At 35.9% G+C, this 22,132-nt stretch overlaps 1 protein-coding gene across 1 annotated transcript; it reads left to right on the top strand.

Annotated features, from left to right (window-relative positions):
* Positions 1-42: 42 nt before the first annotated feature.
* LOC106133969 (modifier of mdg4) lies at positions 43-21,106 on the top strand. The gene is made up of 9 exons (XM_060953550.1): positions 43-575; positions 6,789-6,962; positions 8,503-8,675; positions 9,002-9,109; positions 10,148-10,221; positions 10,704-10,944; positions 11,733-11,783; positions 15,416-15,617; positions 16,757-21,106. Exons 1-9 carry the CDS (start codon positions 390-392, stop codon positions 16,760-16,762), a joined length of 1,215 nt encoding a protein of 404 aa, XP_060809533.1. The 5' UTR covers positions 43-389; the 3' UTR covers positions 16,763-21,106.
* Positions 21,107-22,132: the final 1,026 nt, after the last annotated feature.

The raw sequence follows: 22,132 nt of genomic DNA, 5'->3' as shown, positions 1-22,132 counted from the left end.
AAGTAGTACTACACACTACACTACCTTCCTACCTATCTACACTATGAAAGTGTTTGTCGTTGTCGGACAATGAACGGTGCATTGTGAACAAGCGACATTTTGTTATTTTTTCCTTGTATTGCCATGCCAATCAACAGTATTTGTGTATTATCATAATTATTCGCTAGTACAGAGTTTTTAAATTAGGTGTAGCATTCCAAACAAGATGTGTAATTAGTGTAAACGATAATAGCGCGTCGTTTGCTTGGTGTACGTAGGCAGCGGGGGGTAGCGTTTCTTTCAGGGAAAGCAATGTTTCATCGTACGGACGCGTAATAAATTCTGAAAGTTGTTTACAGTTAAGTTCGTAGGGCGTCGTCGGGACACGACTTTGGGTTTACAGTGGCACAATGGCGATGGCTGAGCAGTTTTCATTGCGATGGAACGATTTCCACGCAAATTTGTCGCAGTCTTTTCATGCTCTGCTCGAAGGAGAAGACCTGGTGGACGTGACTTTGGCGGCTGGAGGCCAGTACCTACACGCTCACAAGTTGATACTCTCAGTATGCAGTCCTTACTTCAAGGAACTCTTCAAGGTATGACTCATGCTTACGTTTTCTTAAAAGACCTGTCATTTGATAAAAAATATACACTATAGATAGGCTCCTATTTACATGACTTATGAAACAAATGATAATGTTGTATTTGTTTATGTTATTGACTATGCCTTCTCAGGTCTCTTATTAGAATGTGTATGTAGGAGAATAGGGCAAATGTAAGGCTAGAATCCCTAAAACATTGAAGCAGAAGAAGTTGCATATTGAAACTGATAGTGTAATATCATAATTTATACAAATAAGAATTGACAACAATGCATGCAAGAATTGATTACCAGTGTAATTACTTATCTAAAACCAAATAGAAAACATGGGTACTTACTCCCAGTTCTTGTTTTGATTTGCTCATTTTAAGTTCAGATACAGGATACACTAGGCTTCTATGCATTTATTACACACATATTTATTGTATCTTATTTATGTAAGTTTATTTAAAGAAATAAATTTATGAATGTATATTCTTAGTAGGTAATTCTTTCTCTACGTGAAATGTTCTTATCAATGCCTAGAAGAGATTGCTTAAGGCACCTTTTGTTCATTACCTTAGCAGAAGTTTAAAATAAGGCATTTTGATATTATTAATGTGTAATGCATGTATGCATCTTTCATCTTTTCAAGAATGTTGGCTGTGTCTACAAGGCATATAGACATGGTTATATGTATATATGTGCATATTGGCATTTCTTTTCATAACTAACAAAGAACAACAGACCAATGCGGTTATTTACTTAAGAAAGTCAATCTCTAACTAAGCCAATCTTCATGAAATTTTTTGCACACAGAAAAAACGGCCTCCTAAGAACGGCTTATGATAAATACCTACATGTGAACAAAAATCTAGTAAGGATATTAATAACATTCCTGGTAATGGCTTAAAATGGCTTCGTTTGGCTCTAACTCTCCTTTGGATTGTGGAGGTCTGTTGAAAGTTTTGCCAGCAAAGAGATGTGAAGCAACAAGGCTATTGGTGTAACCGAAAATACTCTGATGATATTACTTAATTATCTTGGTTATAGAAGAGTAGGTTTTGTCTGCAAAAAAATTGAATCACTTGGTGACAACCGATCATTGTAACATTGCAATCATTGTGATCATGATCATTGTAACATTGCATGTGTTTCATACCTATATTATTTATAAATAGTTAATAATATTAGTAAGACTAGCTGTACCCGCAACTTCGTCCGCGTGGAATAGTTATTTTGGGCATCATTGAAGCCCTCAAGGATGAATAAGTTTCCTGTTTTTTTTTTCACTTTTTCCATTATTTCTTTACTTCTTATAGTTGCAGCGTAATGTTATTAAGCCTAAAGCCTTCCTCGATAAATAGTCTATTCAATGCAAAAAGAATTTTTCAATTCAAACCAGTAGTTCCTGAGATTAGCGCATTCAAACAAACAAACAAACTCTTTAGCTTTATAATATTAGTATACGATTGTTCAGAGGAGAATGTGAAATGTACAGTGGTTGAACCGTTTGAGGTTCTAAAATAAAACAGCTTACCTACGTAATGCACAAGGAGGCATAGAGTAATCCTACAGTGCCAATATACTTATTAATCTTTTCTGAGTTATTTATATTTAGCTCAATAGTTGTTTGATATTCTACTTAACATTGAGGCAACTGGATTTGTGATCAATCCATAATTACTTAGGGCTTCACTGCTAAGGTGGAGGAAGGCAGATGGGAGATGCTTAGTGTAAAACCAGACATTCAATCCAGGATATAGAGGTCAAAGGCGCACCCAGGGCTCCTGTCCATAGAGGTGAGGGAGTAACTGATGCTAAGGAAGAAATTTAACTTAACTAGTCTGCATAATTATCTCCATTTTTTTAAAGGTTAATACAAAGCATTTCTTTCCACACCCCCCAGTTCATACCATTATTAATTTATTTACCAACCAAGTGTTGGTACATAGGTCTTAAAAATAGGAATGGAGCTTATCACTTAGCAACCTTTTACAAGTGTGGCAAATATTTGCAAATTCCATGCTTGGGCCTGGGGTCTGTCACAAAGGTTTTTCAATATATCTCGGTTTATCAGCCCATTTTTCACAACCATATGTTTATTTTCCATCATGTGGGTCCCAATTTGCGGGTCTATTCATGAACTTACTCAAAGCATATCCCATCTTCTCTCTTTTTTATCAGTGAGGTTAAGCTAGACATGACATGTGCCTTATCATACTTACATACATATAACTACTTATATATCCCTCACAGGGTGGACAGAGCTGTCTTGAAAAAAACTGAAAGGCCACGTTCAGCCCTTTGGCTCAATGGCAGAATTGTTGTTATTCAAGCTCTGCTAGTTTCAGCATTGCCTTTTTTCTCACTATACTTTCATCTTTCATGATGGTGATGAAGACAAAGATACCTAGTGAAGACACCCATTTGTTCTACTTTTGAATGTTTGATCAGTACTTATTCTGGAATTAGGCACAGATCGTTCATTATTTCCTTTTTTCTCATCTTACACCATATGGCCACACCTTATCTTTAAGCAGATATCATTTTAAGGAATTAAAGTGAACCAAATTGATTTGAAAATGAGTGAATAACAGACCTTGGAGTGGGAAAGCCTAGATGGACATACTTTGAACAAATCTGTCTTACATTCCATGTAAGACAGAGACAGACTACATAATCCCAGTCTTCTTTTCATGCAATCCCTTCTGGCTAGTCCTAGATCTGATCTTTCGTAAGACGTCCCCAAATTGTTCAAGGTCTACTCGTCTTGGCCTTCCCCTTCCAGTTTCCATTTACACTGGGCTTGTATATTTTATTTGTAATCCTAAGAGCAGTGATTATAGTAATATTACTGTTGTCTACTAAACTTAGTTTTCTTTTTCATAATACAAATCGTCAAGCGTGAACGAAATGTTCAATATTTTTTTGTAAAAAAAAAAAAAATTCTATTTTAACACTATTCGTGTCGCATTACAGTCTTGTACATAATCACACTGGTTTTACTCAATATATTCCCGAACAGTTCTCTCCAAGAAACTCCATCACAGATCTATGGATATCCCTTAGGAAAGCGAGCAAGTTTATCATTGCAGAGCATGAAACATGCCTCTAGCAAGTTTTGATCTTTGTATCCAATAACTGAAAAAGTAAGAGAATGCCCTGTGTGGAAGAGAAAGATAGGTAACAATATGTTTTGAGTGCAGATAAAAAAAATATTGTAATTTTACCTACCCTGCACCCTCATCCCAGTTCTGGAGACCAGGGTCAGTATTCCGACATTTATATGTGAAGTTTGAAATAAAATCCGTTTTAGGGTTCTGTGCCTCAAAGAGGAATTACGAAAACTTCAAAGTTAGGATGACTTCATTATTGGTTTAAACTTTTTCCTGTACTTATGTACGTGGAAAAATGTTAAATTTTAATAAGGATTCAGTCGTTACAAGGATACAATTTAGTTTTTCGGTCCCTTCAAGCTGTTACACAAAATTGTATGTCAACGACAATGATTACTTTTTATGTCGCTATTTGATTTTTTTTGATAAGAGTATTAAAATGTACCAATGGTAAACACCGTAAATACGTATTTTATTAACAATATCTAAATTTTTACTAAAAATACAATTATCTATTAGTTAAATGGTACGGAACCTTCGGTGCGTGAGGCCAACTCGCACTTGACAGTTTTTTGAAAGCCCCATCCATCCGTTAATTAAAATCTCTGTATACTTTCCACATGAGTGGACGCGGTAAATTATATCTCATGTGTCTAGACTAGACCTCGTCCCCTGCCGTTGCCCTGACAACTTGATCTCCCGATATCAAATTATCGATTAGTCGCATGTATGCAGTTTACAGGGTATTTTAATCTAGGTACCCTAGGGAGAAGCGCCACCTAATGTAAATATATACGCATGCGCGAAAACCGCTGTTGTTGTTGATGAGCGAAAAGCGGTTAGCGTTTTCGCTTATTATGTTGGCAACAGGTCGACTGATCTTGCACACTTTGGTGTTCGCCGCCTTAATGAAACTGCATCACCCCTTACGTGTCATTATGATTCATTTGGCGACTGAAAACTTGAGGATAGACGTGCATTCCGATGCACTTAGTCATAATTTTTTAAGTGACATAATCTTCTGAAGGCGAGTGATTATCTCGAAATATTTTATCAGCCTGTATTTAGTTCGCAACAGATTTAACATTAATTTTATTTCGATTTAAACTTATTTTTATTTTTTTTTAATTGTAAAGGTCCTTACTACGTGCAACTCTGTTGTAACTCTATTTAGACTGAAATGTTTTCAGCCATCTTATTCGTTTACTGTGACTTCCTTCTTAAATGGCTAGACTATTAAGTTACAGTTTCACTTTCAGTGCCAAATTATCGATAAGAGGCTGATTATTGTGATGTTTATAGATCTGCTTTGAGGCGGAATGCTCAGACGCTAAAGCGACCACCTGATGACCGAACCCAATTCTTAGCGTTAAGCTTTCAAGAGTCCCTTAATCTATCTTTACACCTAGTCTGTAGCCATTGACTTGACATGTTTGAAGAGGAAGCTGTGGGAGATCACGAAATGCCATTTAAAAATAGTATAATTTCCTTAGTTTGTCAAAAATATAAAGAGTATGAAAATATAAAATTTTATTAATCTTACTCCGCGCACCTTAACCCATCACAATACCGATCACCCCCATTCAGGTGAAAGGGGGGTTTAATTTATCAATACATGTCTGCCGTGGCAACGGTCAATATCATCTCCCTTTGAAATCTGCGTTATTTGATATCAGTTAATGCAAGGAAAATTGTTTTTCCCGCTGCATGTACGGCGGTGGGTGGCGGGGACCAGTGTAGCCAACACCTCCGTTTTATCTGTACGTCTACAGTTTTAAGATTTTTTTATTTAAATTTGCAGTTTTTATTATATTGCTATTCATGAGGAGACTGATTGCCAAATTAGCGTGAGCGCTTACACAAAGTAAGTAGGTAACCCCGGGCGCAGTCCGGTAGTAAATACTTAGTGGCACAAAATTTTGAGCTCCTTGAGCTCCTCCGTGTTTGGGCAGGTACATCGAGTTGGTCCCGGCTGTCAGCATATGATGGTATTTGAAAAGCCATGTCAGATTCCTTTAGAGACCTGGAAAATATTCGGACACCAGTGTTGGCCTTTTACAAAACGATAAATAAAGTTCTTGATATGTTTTTTTTATAATAATATCTCGTTCTCCTAATAATTTCATGGAATAGACGACTTGAATAAAACAACTCACTCACGCCGACGAATTCTCTCGAAAAGGTCCCCAATATCCCGATAAACTTTCATTGAGTTAACAAAGATGACATTCAGTTTTTTGTAAACCAGTTTGCGGTTTTACTCTCAGAGGTTGGCAACACTGTGGGGGGTTGCTCATTAGTCGAGCAGGGTGCCTAGTACATCTACAGCCATGATACATAGCCGTCTATCACCGTGGCAACCGTGCAGGGGTAGGTATTCCATCGCCCTTTAAAACCTATGCGTCCGTTTAGGTACCGCGCAGTTCGTGTCAGACAGGCTTGTGGTGCGTTCGTTCTTTATTCAAATGTTAATTAAAAAAAAATAATGGTATTGATTTTATTTGCTGATACTTTTGTCCGTTGCGAAGTTTGAGGAGTGGAGAGCTATTTAGTAGGTGCGTTTTCATTGTATATTACGTTATTTAATTATGTAATATTAAGTTATTATCATTCAGTTAAACATTGCATTTATTTAATTAGTTAAATGCACAGTACCAACAGGAGCATGTTTAGCTAATTAAAGTCTTTGTTAAAATTGTAACTAATAGGGTTCCGTACTGAAACTGTTAGAACGGGAGATGAGCATGCGCTGTTTGGTCCATCTTTTATTATTATAAACCGGATTGGTCAAGTTTATGGATAGTGGAAATAACGGTCCAAGATAGACTTTAGCTCACATGATAATGGCGAACTCTTAACACTAAGGGGTATGAAAAATAGATGTTGGCCGATTCTCAGACCTACTCAATATGCTCACAAAGTTTCATGAGAATCGGTCAAGCAATTTTTTATATAAGATAATACTTAGTATCGCCAACCTTTACTCTTAAGTATTATAAATGTAGTGTTTCGCCTACAAGTTACATAAAAAAAAAATTACAGCGACCTAATACAGAAATCTAAATTTCAAATTGTGTTCTTTGATCCGATATTTATTTTTTTGCCCACAGATGAACCCTTGCGACCATCCGATCGTGATATTGAAAGACGTGCCACATCAAGAACTGCGTCAGCTTTTGCAGTTTATGTACCGCGGGGAGGTTCACGTGCGTCAGCAGGAGCTGTTCGGCTTCCTCCACACTGCTGAGCTGCTCCAGGTCAAAGGGCTGACCAGTGGTCGAGAGGTAAAGGCTTTTCCAATGTTTATTATAATGTCCGATGAAAATGCTGCAGTGTAGTTTGTTCCGCCGCTTCTTCTACACATGCGCTTTGGAAGCGGTAGTAGTTATAATTAGATTTAAGTGATGTGACGTCAATAAGTGATACTTTGTATCCAATTTTGAAAATAAATCTATTCTATTCTATTCTATTCTAATCACTATGTAACATACAGACATATAGTCATCTCTTTTCCCCTTACGCCAGTAGCTTTGAAAAGACTGAAAGTCCACATTCAGTTCTATGGCTGTGATGGAATTGGGATTCAAATAGCGATAGGTTGCTAGCGCATCGCCCAAAAAAGCATCCAAAGTTCATAAGACTTCCCTTGATCGGTTATTACAATCTGAACGGGAGGAAAAACAGCTGGCACAAGATATTGTTATTTCTTCGGTACTAGACAAACATGGAAGCTTTTTTATTACTATGGTCACAGAATCGTAGGTCCAGGTCTTGAATGGAGCAATTATGAGCGTTTGTGGTCAGAAAAGCAAAAGGTAACATTTTCAAAGAGTGGACGTAAGTCTCTACATTTAATTACCGAACTTAACCATTTTGAACCATGGTCGTAATCGAATTTTCCGTCTAGCCAAGGGGATTTACAAATTAAAATAATAAAATCGTGCGTTTAATTTATGCAGGAGATGTATAATTAAATACAAAATAAAAATCTCTTTATTGCGGAAACACAGGTAGAAAAGATGATACAGTCAGTTCAAGTCACTGTAACCTGTCTTCACAAGACGTTCAATAATTCAATAAAAAAAAATCATTTAACATTTATTCGGTAAATAATAAAATAAAAATCAAAAATTCGCATCAATTTATAATTAATTAAAAAATTAAATCAATTATATGTCATCAATATATAATCAATTAAAATAAAATTAAATAATTATTATTTCACTAGTAAAGGGTGCTTACTGCAGCGTACTAACAGACCGCCCGTGTCCTCCGCCGGGAGGCGAAAACTACGTTCCTAGAGGTCACACCCACCCCCCGGAGAGGCTATCCCCTCTTTTTCCAATCAAGGGTGGCGGTGGGTCGCAATGGCGGCGTCCCAGTTTAATTTACGTGGTTGATGAAATCATACACAAGATTAGTTATCTGTCAGACTAGAATGTGCCGTGTGGTGCCCGGAACTTTAGAATAGGATAACACATACATACTTATAGTCAAGTCACTTGGACGTGCCTCCGCTACGGAGTAGACAGAGCCAAATGTCACCTATTTTTTCTCAATATTAAGTAGTGTATGTTCTTCCCTATATAGGTAGGATAAAAAGTGAAATTCGAATGTGTAACCATGGATCCAATACGGGTTGGGTTTACCTGCAAAGGTCGCGAAGTTCAGATAAGAGTCGCTTCGTGTAAAAACCTGACTCACCCAATCAAGGGTTCATAATCAAAGGCACACCCCGGGCTCCACTCCAGAGTGGTGAGGATGCAACCGGGACAAAAGTCAGGTGGACGAAGTGAAATTCTAAACATTTTAATCTTCCAACAGCGAAGCGAATCCCCACCACCAATCGTGGAGGAGCAACCCAAACAGAACATGAACCCCGAGTCTTCAGCCGACAGCCAGCCGGAATGGGTGCCAGGCGGCGAAGACACCATCGCGACCGAATCAGCCCCCGAAACGGACAACAAGGAAGACGCATCCAGAAACCCTTTGAAACGGTAAATATGACATGTATAATCACGTCTATATCCCTAGCGGGGCGGACGGAGCCGACGGTCATCAATAGACTGAATGTCCACGCTCAGCTGCTTGGCCCAATCATACATACATATGGTCACGTCTATATCCCTTGCGGGATAGACAGAGCCAACAGTCTTGAAAAGACTGAATGGCCACGTTCAGCTGTTTGGCTTAATGATATAATTGAGATTCAAATAGTGACAGGTTGCTAGCCCATCGCCTAAAAAAGAATCTCAAGTTTGTAAGCCTAACCCTTAGTCGCCGACGTTAGTTATATTTGTTAACTTATTTTTTTTTGTGACAGATTACTGAAAAACTCGCCGACCAAAAACAATCACACGATGAAAAAGAAACAGCGGCCCGCAAACGACAGTCCGACACACACCGAGAATGCAGATTACGCATACGACAGGTGAGTCGCCGATTTTGTGATTGAGGTCCGAAGAGCTGAACTAGAGCTATTGTTCATGTACGTATGTGTATTGAGTGTGGAGGGAAAGGTCGGAGTGGGAAGACCTAGACGAACGTATCTTGATCAAATTAAGGACGTCCTGGTAAAGGTTCAGGTCAAGAGTACCCGAAACCGCCGAGCTTGCATGAAGAGAGTTATGAATGTGGATGAAGCGAACGAAGTATGCAGAGATCGTGGCAAGTGGAAAGAGGTAGTCTTTACCTACCCCTCCGGGAAAGAGGCGTGATTTTATGTATGTACCTATGTGTACATGCATACATATCATCACGTCTTATATACCATGCGGGGTAAACGGGGCGGACAGAATTGAAAAGACAGAAAGGTCACGTTTAGTTTTAGAGGTCAATGATGGAATCGTGATTCAAATTGTGACAGGTTGCTAGCCCATCGCCTATAAGAAGAATCCCAATATTAGCCTTTCGGTAAGATAACTGTGCCGGAAACCACATGGCATTGTCATCATAAAAATAGGTAATTATCGTATTCTTTGTCGAGTGCTTTTGACAGAGCAGTCGTGTTCAGACGTGTTCAGGCATGTTCGGAGGCGCGCAGCACAGTTTCTTGCCATTTATCTCTAACAGACGTTTGACGGTCATAGGTTACTCGTTGAAATACATTCACTTGATTGTATTACCAAACAACGCCAGTATGATAATGACAAACTTAAAAATATTAAGATTTCACTTTGCTGAAAATTTTCCCAAAAAAATGTTTGGTGCATGTTGCATAGAACTGGGACCTGTTTAAATTGAATCCGGTTGGTGGTACAAGTTTTTAAAGTGCAATATAGTTAAATAAATAAAATACGTTAAAGTTTCCTTTTTTGTGATTTAATGTTTCCTGTCAAACCAATTTTTTTTATTATAAGTTTACACCAATGCACTTGACCTTTTTCACTCGCACTTTTTATTATTTAAATCATTTCTTTTCCCTTTTTGTTTTTATTTTACTTTATATTTTTTTTATTAACCCTTCCAGCGAACCCCTGATCGATTTTGACAGTATGGACCCATTCACGAGCGTTATGATATTACCAGAGTCTAAAGAATCCGGTAAGTAATATGTTTCATAGCCTTAAGATACGCTAGTTGACACTAGTACCTACCATAGTACAGTAACATGACGGAACCGTTATATGCCACCAGGGCGGCGCTATTTTGTATTGGATTGACAGTATTTTTTTAATGTCATCTTACCTATAAGTCACTCTAGCTCCGCTTTTTCCACCCTGAAAAAAAAATTATGTACTTTTATGTTCTAGAAGATTTTATTTGATGCTAGATAAAGCCAATTATTATGTACTTGCTTATTTCAGTGATAAATTTCAATTGAACTGCTACTATTTTTTTATTTTATATTTCAAATATTAAATTATCAACACAATTATTTACCACACATAGTAGCATTTCTGCCAAATTTTATGTTCGTTGCTGTCATTAGATACCTAGTTCTTTTCCGCTATCACTATACCGATTTGCACAACGTTTGACCAGCGATTTGCCCACAGATGCCGCTAACCTAAATCCGCTTACAGGTTGGAAGTGTAAAACGGCCGGTGTCAAGTGTCCGTCATGCCATCGATTTTTCGCCAACCGTTACAATTTGAAAGTGCACATAAGAGACAAACATGACACTAGGGAAGGGACGTTGCAATGCGAGATATGTCAAAAGAGAATGCGGAATCCGTCGTGTCTACGCGTTCACATGTACCATCATAGGAAGCAGGCGGCGTATCTGGCTCAATTGAGCACCCAAGGAGACCAGATGCAGCACGTGTAAGTTTGGTGGTGGTCTTCGAACGGTCAGCGGTCTCAGCTTTTTTAGTTTAGCTATTATGCCTTCAGAAGAATGGAATGCGTTTGGGAATATGACTTTATGAGAGAGTGAGAGTGAGAGAGAGAGAGTATGGTAACAGTAAAATGTGATATTAAAAAAAATGTTAAAGATTTAGTGTGTTATCGTCATGCGGTGCCAACTGTTTTTGTAAAAGTTAGAGTATCATCAAAATAAATTTGCAATAACTTCTTTTTTCATGACTTTAAATTGTGAGTTATGATTATTTTGAAACCCGCTTTATTTCTTTCTTTATTTTTTTAATATTTTCATATTTTAAGTAGTCCGTTACGTAAGTTGACTTATTGAGGTGACGTAAACTGTCACAGACCGCCGCCATTTTGTTGTTAATTTTTATTCGCTCTTTGCAAATGGATGGATAGATATTTGATAAACATTAATGCAAAACCTGTTGAACTGGATTTCAAAATATCATTAGTAATAGTATGATTCAGTAAAATGTATTAATCAGAGTTCCAAAAGCCGATAAACTTGAAAATGAAACTGCCAGCATAACCTGGTGTAACATAATATATTATGTATAATAATGAAATTCTCGCGATGTTACACTTGTTATATAAAAACATAAGACCAACGTGTACCTAATTAGTAGAAGGTAATATCTTATTTCTAGGATACTACGTTAAATAATTTTATATTGCTTTTTTTTAACGGTGAAATTTGGCTTATTTGGGTAAAAGATTTGAGAATATTTTCCTTTTATTTTTAGAAAATGGCGGTTCGAGGCGTCTCTCGGCGGCGACTACAGGGATGTGGATAAGTAAGTATTTACTTTCTTCATTCTCTCTTTCATCTTTGCGTGTTCCTAGTTGCACCCTATGTGGCAATTCATTGAAATATAGTGTAAGCGGCCTCCGCAGCATGAACCGCGCGACGCTTTTTTTATCGCGCGAAAACTCTCGCTGTCTCGTTACACGTCACAAAAAAAACGAGACAACGATAGTTTAATATACTCGTACTTGGTAAGTTAAATCAAGCAACGAATTTAGCGCCAACTACAAGAAACGAAGATTTTAGCGCTACCTACAAAAGAGTACAGACGCAAATCTCACGGGAACTATAGTTTTGACCAGGATGAAAGGTACCCTACGTCCTTTTAAATATAATATATACACGCGAAATTATAAAAAGTTGTTATGTAATTGAGATTCAAATAGTGACAAGTTGCCATCCTATCGCCAACAAGAGGAATACCAAGTTTATAAGCGTGTCCCTTAGTCGCCTTCAACGACGTCCTTGGGAAAGATATGGAGTGTTTCTAAGTAAAAGTACCGGAAACAATTTAAACACATTCTGATGTTGCTTTATTTATCATCACACCATAGTTTCGTTACCACGGAGGGTTTGATTTTCAGCATGGAAAAATATTGGCAATTCTTAACTAATGTTTGCCTGCGGTTTTGCGTGTATACCGCCTTGGTATTTGGTACCCCCCTAAAGGAGGAAGCCTGAGTTGGCAAGATTCTGTGTGTTGTGCTCGTATATGGGTTCCAGAACACAAGCCTATGCTCTGATGATGAGGGAAAACGTCGTGAGGCAACCTGCACATTCAGGCAACTGGATGTGTAAACTAGACAGATACAATACGGGTTAGGTCTATCTGCGAAGGTTTCGGAGGCAAGAATAGGGGGGGGGGGAGTCGCTTCGTGAGAAACCTGACTCACCCAATCTAGGATCTATGGTCAACAAGGCGGACCTCGGACTCATCTCCAGAGAAGTGAGGATGTGACAGGGACTAACGCCATTAGAAAGAAGAATACAAGCCGTGGTTACAATATTGCTAACACACTCCTTTTAATTTAGTTATTTCGACTTATGCTGTATAAAAAATGGTGTTTGTGTAAACGTCAATGCTTGCGAATTTTATTAATGCGGTTTTTTATTATGTAATAATAATAGTTTTAGCGTTTTTGAGTAGACTAGATTAGATTGTGATGTTACCATGGTCAAAAAAATGGAGGTGAAGTCAAAATATTAATTAGTAAATTGCTTTGCGCTTAAATGTGACAAATGTGTCTTTATAATCTATAGTAATTTATACACATACTCTTTATTATAAATAAGTTTTTTTTAAGTCGTCTGTGTGCATATATACATACATTCATATTATAACGTCTTGCGGGGTAGACAGAGCCAACAGTTTTAAAAATATTGAAAGGCCACGTTCAGCTGTATTCCTTAATGGAGTTAATTGAAATTCAAATAGTGACAGGTTGCTAGCCTATCGCCTATAATAGGAATCTTTATTTCATAACCCACTCCCTTAGTCGCCATTTACGAAATCCATGGAAAGATATGTGTCCTATTCTAAAGCGCCGGGAATCACACGGCACTAAAATTTTTCTTTACTCATAAGGTTTTTTTCAGTTTGCATATGATTTTTAATGGTTGTGGGTTCGAATCCCACGATAAACTATTATGAGTTTGTTCCGTACTTAGTAGAGATGTTAATCTATTATCATACATATTATAAAGTCGCCGATTACAAACGATTTCCAGAAATAAAGCTTTGTGCAAAAGATAGTTATCAATAAGCTTGCTAAGCGAATTTATTTAATTTTATTCTGTTTAATTGTATATTTCCACTAAGTGCTAATAACCAAATCTTTTCACTAAGAGCAACTGATGTATTTGACATACAAAATGTGACACCCTTAAAATACATACATACATATGGTCACGTCTATATCCCTTGCGGGGTAGACAGAGCCAACAGTCTTGAAAAGACAGAATGGCCACGTTCAGCTATTTGGCTTAATGACCCTTAAAATCGTTTTAATAATTTTCACTCTAGGCGAGTTTCACTAAGTGACGCCCTCCAAATCTGTTCACTTAGTGACATTTGCCAAATCTTTTCACTGAGTGATACCCAACTAATCTTTTCACTAAGTGATGACTAGCCAAAAATGTTTTCACCAAGTGTATACTATCGTGAAATTAATACCCAGCAATAGTTTGGAAAACTTTAAAAGTCTTAAGAAGTTTTAGTAATTTCTCGAATATCAACGTAAAATTTAATGCGAACGTACATATACATATGGTCACGTCTATATCCCTTGCGGGGCAGACAGAGCCAACAATCTTGAAAAGACTGAATGGCCACGTTCAGCTATTTGGCTTAATGATAGAATTGAGATTCAAATAGTGACAGGTTGCTAACCCATCGCCTAAAAAAGAATCCCAAGTTTGTAAGCCTATCCCTTAGTCGCCTTTTACGACATCCATGGGAAAGAGATGTAGTGGTCCTATTCTTTTTTGTATTGGTGTCGGGAACCACACGGCATAATAAATAATAATGCGAACGTATATAAAGCAATTGCAATTTACAGGCCTCGGGTTCGATTCCCGGAGGCGAAATAAAGTTACACATTGAATAGACATAGAAGAAAATAATTATCACTGCACATGATAGATACAATTTGAATAAGTATGTTAGTATAATTTTTAAACAGTGGCTGACTTTATGATCACGTCTTTATTCCTTACGGGGTAGATAGAGCCTACAATCGCGCAAAGACTGCGAGACCACGTTCAGTTGTATTGCTTTACAATGGAATTGAGATGAGAGGTTTTTTAAAAAGGAGAATGCTAAGTTTATTGAAATTTTAATTACCTATGCTTATGCGCCTTAAGCTAAATAGCTATGTTTTCGCACTTTGAAGCTGTGGCGATTGTATGTATAATTATTCCTGCTATAATATAAATATATTATAGCATTAGCGATAAGTCCGCCTTTGTACCATCTCTGTTTCTTTTTTTTGTTGTTATTGTATGTTTTACTCTTATGGTGCAATTAAGAATTGTATATGTATATCGTAATAGTGTGGATGTGGACAAAAATTTGACAGCTACTTCAATTAAAAATAAAATAAATTTTGTATCGAAATAAATATATTCTTCTCAATATTTTAAACTAATATTGTAAGTCACATTCGAATTCACATTATCATTAAAATTTTATTGATAGGCAGCTAATAATATATAATTAGAATTTACATACATACCTATATCTTAAACGAAGTCGAAGTAGAAGATTTGATCTGATATTTCTATGTTTTTTGCGTGCTTATAATTTTGAATAAGACATCACTGACGTGTGCGCAAACACCATTTAATAAAAAATAATATATATTTATTACAATGTTTTCAGAAGAAAATGTGTGTGTTAGTGTGACAATTTTAACCGCCTTCAAAAAAAGGTGGTACTCAGTTTGACCTGTATGTATGTTTTTTCGCGATTATCGTTTCGGGAAAGTGCTTCTTACACTAAGTAGAAGTTTCAAAATTTTACCGACTTCAAAAAAGGAGGATTGCGATTGAAGGCGGCTATCTCTTTTATTTTTTAAGTTATTCGTCACCAAAATAAAAATTATTGATTCACTTGTTTTACAGTTATCAGCAGCTTCCACAGCCCGAGCAGAAACTCGAGGTCCAAGAAGACAAGGCCATCGACCCCAAACCCAATGAGGTGAAACCCCACGAGGGCAAACCTCACGAGGCCAAATCCAATGAGGCCAAACCCCACGAGAACAAACCCAACGATTCGAAGGCCCAGAGCTCCGAGGCTGTTGTGCCGAAAGCCGATGCTCACGAGGTAATAAATAACTTATTTAAGTACCCGGTTGACCGAGCTTTGCTCGGTTTAAAATGTTTATATATCTTGGGAACCGAGCTTTTCTCGAACCTAGGACCTATGATAAATCGATTCCTTGAGCCGAAAAGCCCCTAATCTGTAACTTTCATGAAAATCGTTGGAGCCGTTTCCGAGATACTGATTATATATATACAAGAATTGCTCGTTTAAATATATTAGATAACTAGCGTCTCGCCCCGGCTTCGCACGGGTAGCATTTTTGCGGATAAACCTTCTTTTGAATCACTCTATCGATATAAAAAAAAAACTGTATCAAAATCCGTTGCGCAGTTTTTAAGATCTTAACAAACATACAGACATATTGACAGACACGGGGAGCGACTTTGCCTTGAAGTTTTTCTTCCTCCTGACTTTTTAGTCCCAGTTAAATCCTCACCACTCAGGAGAGGATCCCGAGGTACCTACGCCTTTGACCATGGATCCTGGATTGGGTGAGTCAGATTTTTACACGAAGCGACTCCCGTCTGACCTCCGCAACCTTTGCAGGGGAACCTAAACTGTATTGGATCGATCATGGTTAAGATCACGTTAGTGCGTTGGTTAGAATTCAAACTAATGTACATTACTTCCATATAAGTCATTGGTACATGAGATGCCGAGGTGAGATTCGAATCTGTGCCTTTCTGCGCATCACGCATTTTGGCATTTGATAGTGATCTGGAAGTAAAGGAAAATAATTCGCGCCTGATACAAAAACCTGGGCTCCTCTCCAGAGAGGGTGGGGTTTAACTGACAACAGCCACGTTGAAGAAGAAGATGACCAACCAAGTAACCGTATCACCATATAAATAACCAGCTGTGCCCGCGACTTCGTCCGCGTGGAATAGTTATTTTGGGCATCATTGAAGTCCTCAATTGGATGAATAATTTACCCCGTTTTTTTCACATTTTCCATTATTTCTTCGCTCCTAATAGTTGCAGCGTGATGTTATATAGCCTAAAGACTTCCTCGATAAATGGTATATTCAACACAAAAATAATTTTTCAATTCGAACCAGTAGTTCCTGAGATTAGCGCGTTCAAACAAACAAACAAACTCTTCAGCTTTATAATATTAGTATGGATTCTCCTTCCTACAGGTATGATGCTCACGTAGACTCCGTAACGCACAGGACACGGAGTTAGTTGATCCCTACCAGCTCTTCTACGCCTTTACGGAGCAAGGTTTCTGGAATAAATCTGTGTTCTACCCATGCTACTCACCGATTCGTATCCCGAAACCTGTCATAAATAGAGTGCGTAAAGTTAAGCGTACAAAACGTAAAGTCCGCAAAGAGATGTAAGCAAATTAATTTCAATGTATAAATATAAAATGGTCGTATAATACGCGAGGGTGAACTTCGTGACTGTTTATTGGTGTGTAAAGTTGGTGCTAACGAATTAAAGTGATATATGGGAAGCAATTTGGAGTGATATTATGGTCAATTGAATTGTGTTCTGGTTGGGTTTTTGAAGGGACCTTTAAATTCGTATGTTTGGTGTGATTTTACTAGCGTTGGAACGGCAATAGTAAATAGATTTAATATAGGTACGTATTTGGTCCGTCAATTTAATATTATTATGTATAAATGCGAAGCAATTTTTCCTTGAGTAAAGAATTGTATGAAAAACTTTCCAGACAATTCGTTTCTTACATCGTTATAATTTTATTAGAAAAAGTTGTTTCCAATATCAAAGACATTCTTAAAATAGTTGTATTTCTGATTTTGACTTTTATTAAAACTAGACTGGTTATTATATGATACTGAAGCCATAAAACCGCCTAATATGCCAAATGATTCGTTGAAAAAAAAACATGCATCTCGGTTTATATAAATATTTGTTTCATAAAAAAAATATATTAATAATTCTAGAGGGGAATTTCAATTCTTTGTTCTCTTAGGATAAATAATAAATTAAATTCAAATTAATTCTATTGCCTATAACGCTAGAATATTTCAAACCTTCCAGCCAGTAACAGTTGCTAAGCAACGGATAGTAAAGATGGCGCTCTAAATGAAGCCGTGTTTCCATTATGTCGTTGCAATTATTTAATCAAATTGAAATTGAACTTTTATCTTCTATAGACGTCTGTATATATCGAGCATTATGATTTCTAGACACAGGTGGATTCGTTCATGAAACATAAATCATATTTTTTTAATTTCTACTGAATTTTTGTGTTTTATTTACCATTTCACTATTGTCACGACTAAATGGGAACTCTGGCTAGGAATATAGTCTGACAAGAGTCAGAATGAACACAGGAATAGGCCAATTTGGTCAATTTTGTCTTGTCAGGTTGTATTAATTTAATATTTCGACGATTACAAATATAATGTATATGTCGTCATTTAATTATGTTTAGTGTCTATTGTATAAAATATCAATTTGCTTATATCTCTTTAAACATTAATGTAAAGTCTCAAATCTCTATTTTACCATAATAAATATACACGTGGATGCCACTTATACTTTAATCATTATGTATATGTATATATATGTTATGTACTCGATAACTTTACCTTGTCATATAACTTTTAATATAAGTATTAGTGATTGTTTGCTCTCAATAACTTTAAGCCTATGGGCGGCCACATGATATAATTATAGTGCCAATAAAAAATACTCGTTCTATGGTAATCTCTAAAAAAATATTCGAATTATATATTTTATGACGACAAAAAAAAAGGACTGATACATTTGAAGGGAAAATATCTTTATATTGAATTCGGTTACGAATTTATAGGAAAAATAATGGAAGACAGATATTTTCTGTAAAGCTAGGCAAAATTTTTTTAGTAATAAGTTGACATTAACGAATATTAAATAATATTTTTTGTATAAATCGAAATTAAAGTGTACGAAGTAAGGTTGCAGGGATGTTTAAAGACAAGCATTATAATTATAAGTAGTCTACTTTCACTATCTATTCTGCCCGGTTGAAATTATAAAGCTTTGAGCATACAAAAGTGTTAAGTATAAATAGCAAATCTAATTTTCAATTTAAGACTAGTATTTGGTAAAAAAAATTTAGTTTTAGACATATGTAATCCGAATTTTTTATTTTAATTTAAAAAAGGACGAAGAAACTGATTTGAAACATTCTCCTCACTCTTTCTTTTTATAGAGAAATGATAAAACAGCGTGTCTTTTCAACGTGCGTGAATACCGCCAATACCGTAATAGGCTATAAGGCCTTAATTTAGTTTTCATTGACATAATAATTAGATTTTTTCATTTTTATATTTTTATACTTTCATAGCTGTTATTTTTTATGTGATGAGATGCAATATATTTTTTTTTAATTTATTGCTAATAAATAAAAAGGTAATATGAAAATGACAGTTCGAATGAAACCTTATTGAGAGTCATAGATACAAGATGTAATTTCACTTTACAATAGGTTAAAAATTGGACCGTCTCATTGTAACCCACTTAATCAACATCGTTTGCTAAAAAAAAACTTTTTTTTTAATTTCATGAAACAAAGACACACATTCCAAATTAAATAGGGGCCATATTAGGCCAGTGATTTTCTTCAAACTTAAAATTAATCAATTATTATGTGGCCGACTCATTTCATTTATTTTACAAACTATATGTATCTCAAAAAGACTGTTTACAACTAATTGTCAAGCCAACACCTTCAATTAAGTATATAATATAAGACTGTATAACTATTTTATAGTATTGTTTGCGTTTATACAGAAGTACAATTTTTATTTAGGCAGCTAGACCGAGGGTAGTATATAAAGGACAAAAATGTTGCCATTCAACGAAATGTACAAAAATGTATTTTTTCCCCGTTATAACCCCATATAATCTGATGAAAAAACAGGTGCGCCCTGTCAAAGCATAACCTTACAGTACAAAATATGTGTATAAAATAATATTTACGTATGCTTTACTTAGAATTTAAGTTTTGTTATTAAGGTTTTCTTTAGCGACAGTTAGAACAAATATGTTCAACTAAGCCCGTCTACACATATTTTTTTTTGTCCAGAACAAATTCGTTTAGGTACTGTTTAAGTGAAAATTTACCTCATTTTCTAAACGACTGTTTTTATGTAAGATATTGTCCGGACAGGTTCACCGTTTTGAAAAGTTAGTTGTCATAATTTTAGTTTATATTTTAAGGCATTCCAATTTGGTAAGGTATTAAGGCCAGGTCGTGCTGTGCGCAAAAGCCATAGCAAATATTAGAAAAACAAAAAGTCTTTTTAATTATTTAAATAATTACTTATTTTTACCATTCATGTATTTCATCCGTTCTTTATCGTTCGTTCGTTCCATATCCTTTCGTTCTATTCACAGGAACGAACTTCTGATTCGCCTATTTCTTGGATGTTAATATGTATATATATAAGTATTTATTACAGTAGAAACTCGATTAACCGGACTAATTGTTGTTGAAAGGCATCCGGATAATCGAAAGTATGAAGAAAATCAGGTACCCTGATATTTTTAAAACATCTGGGTTCTTTTGATTTTCGGATGAGAAGCAAAGGTATTTTATGGGCCACGGTAGCGTTAGCGCAAACTAATATTGTTACTCGCTCTTTGCTAGTTTTATTTCCTGGAGCTGAATTCTCTCGCCTAGAAGCTTAAGATTTTGAAGGCAATGACTTCTAGTTTAATCCGATTTCATCAGCATTATAAACAAAATCTAAGTCATAGTTATTTTCGTCTGAATTCTTCTTGAAATCATCTTTAAAAGAGTTTGCTGCATCTACATTAGCTGTTTTAGCATTGTATTTCCAATTCTCGAATTCCATGACGAGATTTAAATCTGTATAACCAACCGTTACTTGCCACAAAAGATTCATCGCCCCCTATTTTGTTATTTAACTGTAATGCTTTTTCACACAGCAATACAAAGCGTCTTCTAAATCTTCATTTTTCGGTTTCTTCATCATTTTACGATGTTTACTCTTCTCTTCTCTTCGTCTTCACTATCTAATTTGCAGCTGTACAACAAAATTGAATCGGTATTTTTCTTAATACTAATCCCTTTTCGTGGATGTACCTACACCATACTTATCAGCTAACTTACGACCTGTTTTTCCTTTTTTTAATGAATCAATAATATTCAATTTTTCTTTAAGCTATAACACCACTTTCTTACGCTTTGACATTTTTAGATATGTATCTAGTCGTGACACGCACGTCAGGACAGAGTAGCATTGCTAACCAACTAAAATAATAACGAAACGCGTGAGCAGCGATCGCGGGCGGGGTGATGCCAGTTCCGACACGTTCATGCTTGCACAAATACGACTTGTAGGTACATTTAATGCGGTTTGTCTGTAGTCCGGATAATCGCGAATCCGTATAACTGAGGGCCGGATAATCGAGTTTCTACTGTATTACATATATTGAGTTATTATCTCGTAAGTTTCTAACTTACTTCGGGTCTTATTCAATCTGTGAAATTTGTCCCGTATATATTTATTATAAATGTAAAGACTTAACATTTTTATTAATGTTCGCTGGTACGACTTGGCCAGCCGCGAGCGTCTAAAGCTTTAATTTGTAATGAATCGTCCCATCGCGAAGTCTTATCGTAGTCATTAGCTAGTTTGGATGTAACGTTACCAGTAGTCACCATGTGATCACATGACCTAAGTGATGCAAAATTTGAAATGAACTGAAGAAAAAAATGGAACGAATATCACAAAAAATTATGAATCTGGTGTATAATTTTTGAAAATTGTTTTTATTTTTGTAATAGATAATATCTTATCGACCCGAGTAATTATTGGAAAGATTAGAGATATAATATTTTTTTTTATTTTTTTTTGTAAAAGTTATGGCAACAATAGATTTTCGTTTTTTTTTTTTTTCATGTAAAGCAAAGGTATGTAGCTAGTGGTGACTACTGGTACAGACCGTTTCGAGGTGAACCCCAGGGCTCTTATTTCGGAACTAGATTTTTTTGGTACATTTTTATATATATTTATATATTGGTGCATTGTACCTTACGTTTAAGAATCTATGTATATGTCGATACAATTCACCGTTTCCCTCGTTTTATGAACATAGAAGAATGCCAAATCGTTATTTGTATATTTTGCCAGGACCGCAAGCGTATTGCTCGGTTTTTTATTAACGAAGAAATATTATTAAAATACGTCCAATATTCGGTGTATTTTGGTTTGGGTATTTTTAACCATTAGTCATAAGGGGTAGTAGAACTAACAATTTGGAAATTAAGATATTTTTTTTACATTCCACTAGTTATAAGCTTGCATAATCAATCTGATGACATTTTAGAATTTTCTTTATACATAATGTTTAGTTAGATGGTAAGTTTGTCTTTTTATAACGTGAAATATAACAACGGAGATTTTGTTAAGATTATATTATAAGTAAGTGACATTCCATATTTCGGTAGCTGGTTAGGTTATTATTAGCATTTATATTTTTTTACCAAATTTTTTTTATACCAATGCTCTTAAATTATAGTATATGTT

The sequence above is a fragment of the Amyelois transitella genome, chromosome Z (assembly GCF_032362555.1).
Source record: "Amyelois transitella isolate CPQ chromosome Z, ilAmyTran1.1, whole genome shotgun sequence".
NCBI classification, from domain to species: domain Eukaryota; kingdom Metazoa; phylum Arthropoda; class Insecta; order Lepidoptera; family Pyralidae; genus Amyelois; species Amyelois transitella.
Note: the sequence above shows the minus strand (reverse complement) of the source record. Positions and strands in the feature narration are given on the sequence as shown.

Coding starts and splice junctions, on each gene's coding strand:
- LOC106133969 (XM_060953550.1), top strand. CDS start 390: ATGGCGATGGCTGAGCAGTTTTCATTGCGATGGAACGATTTCCACGCA. Junction 8,676..9,001: donor TCCAGAAACCCTTTGAAACG/GTAAATATGACA, acceptor TTTTTGTGACAG/ATTACTGAAAAACTCGCCGA. Junction 10,222..10,703: donor ACCAGAGTCTAAAGAATCCG/GTAAGTAATATG, acceptor ATCCGCTTACAG/GTTGGAAGTGTAAAACGGCC.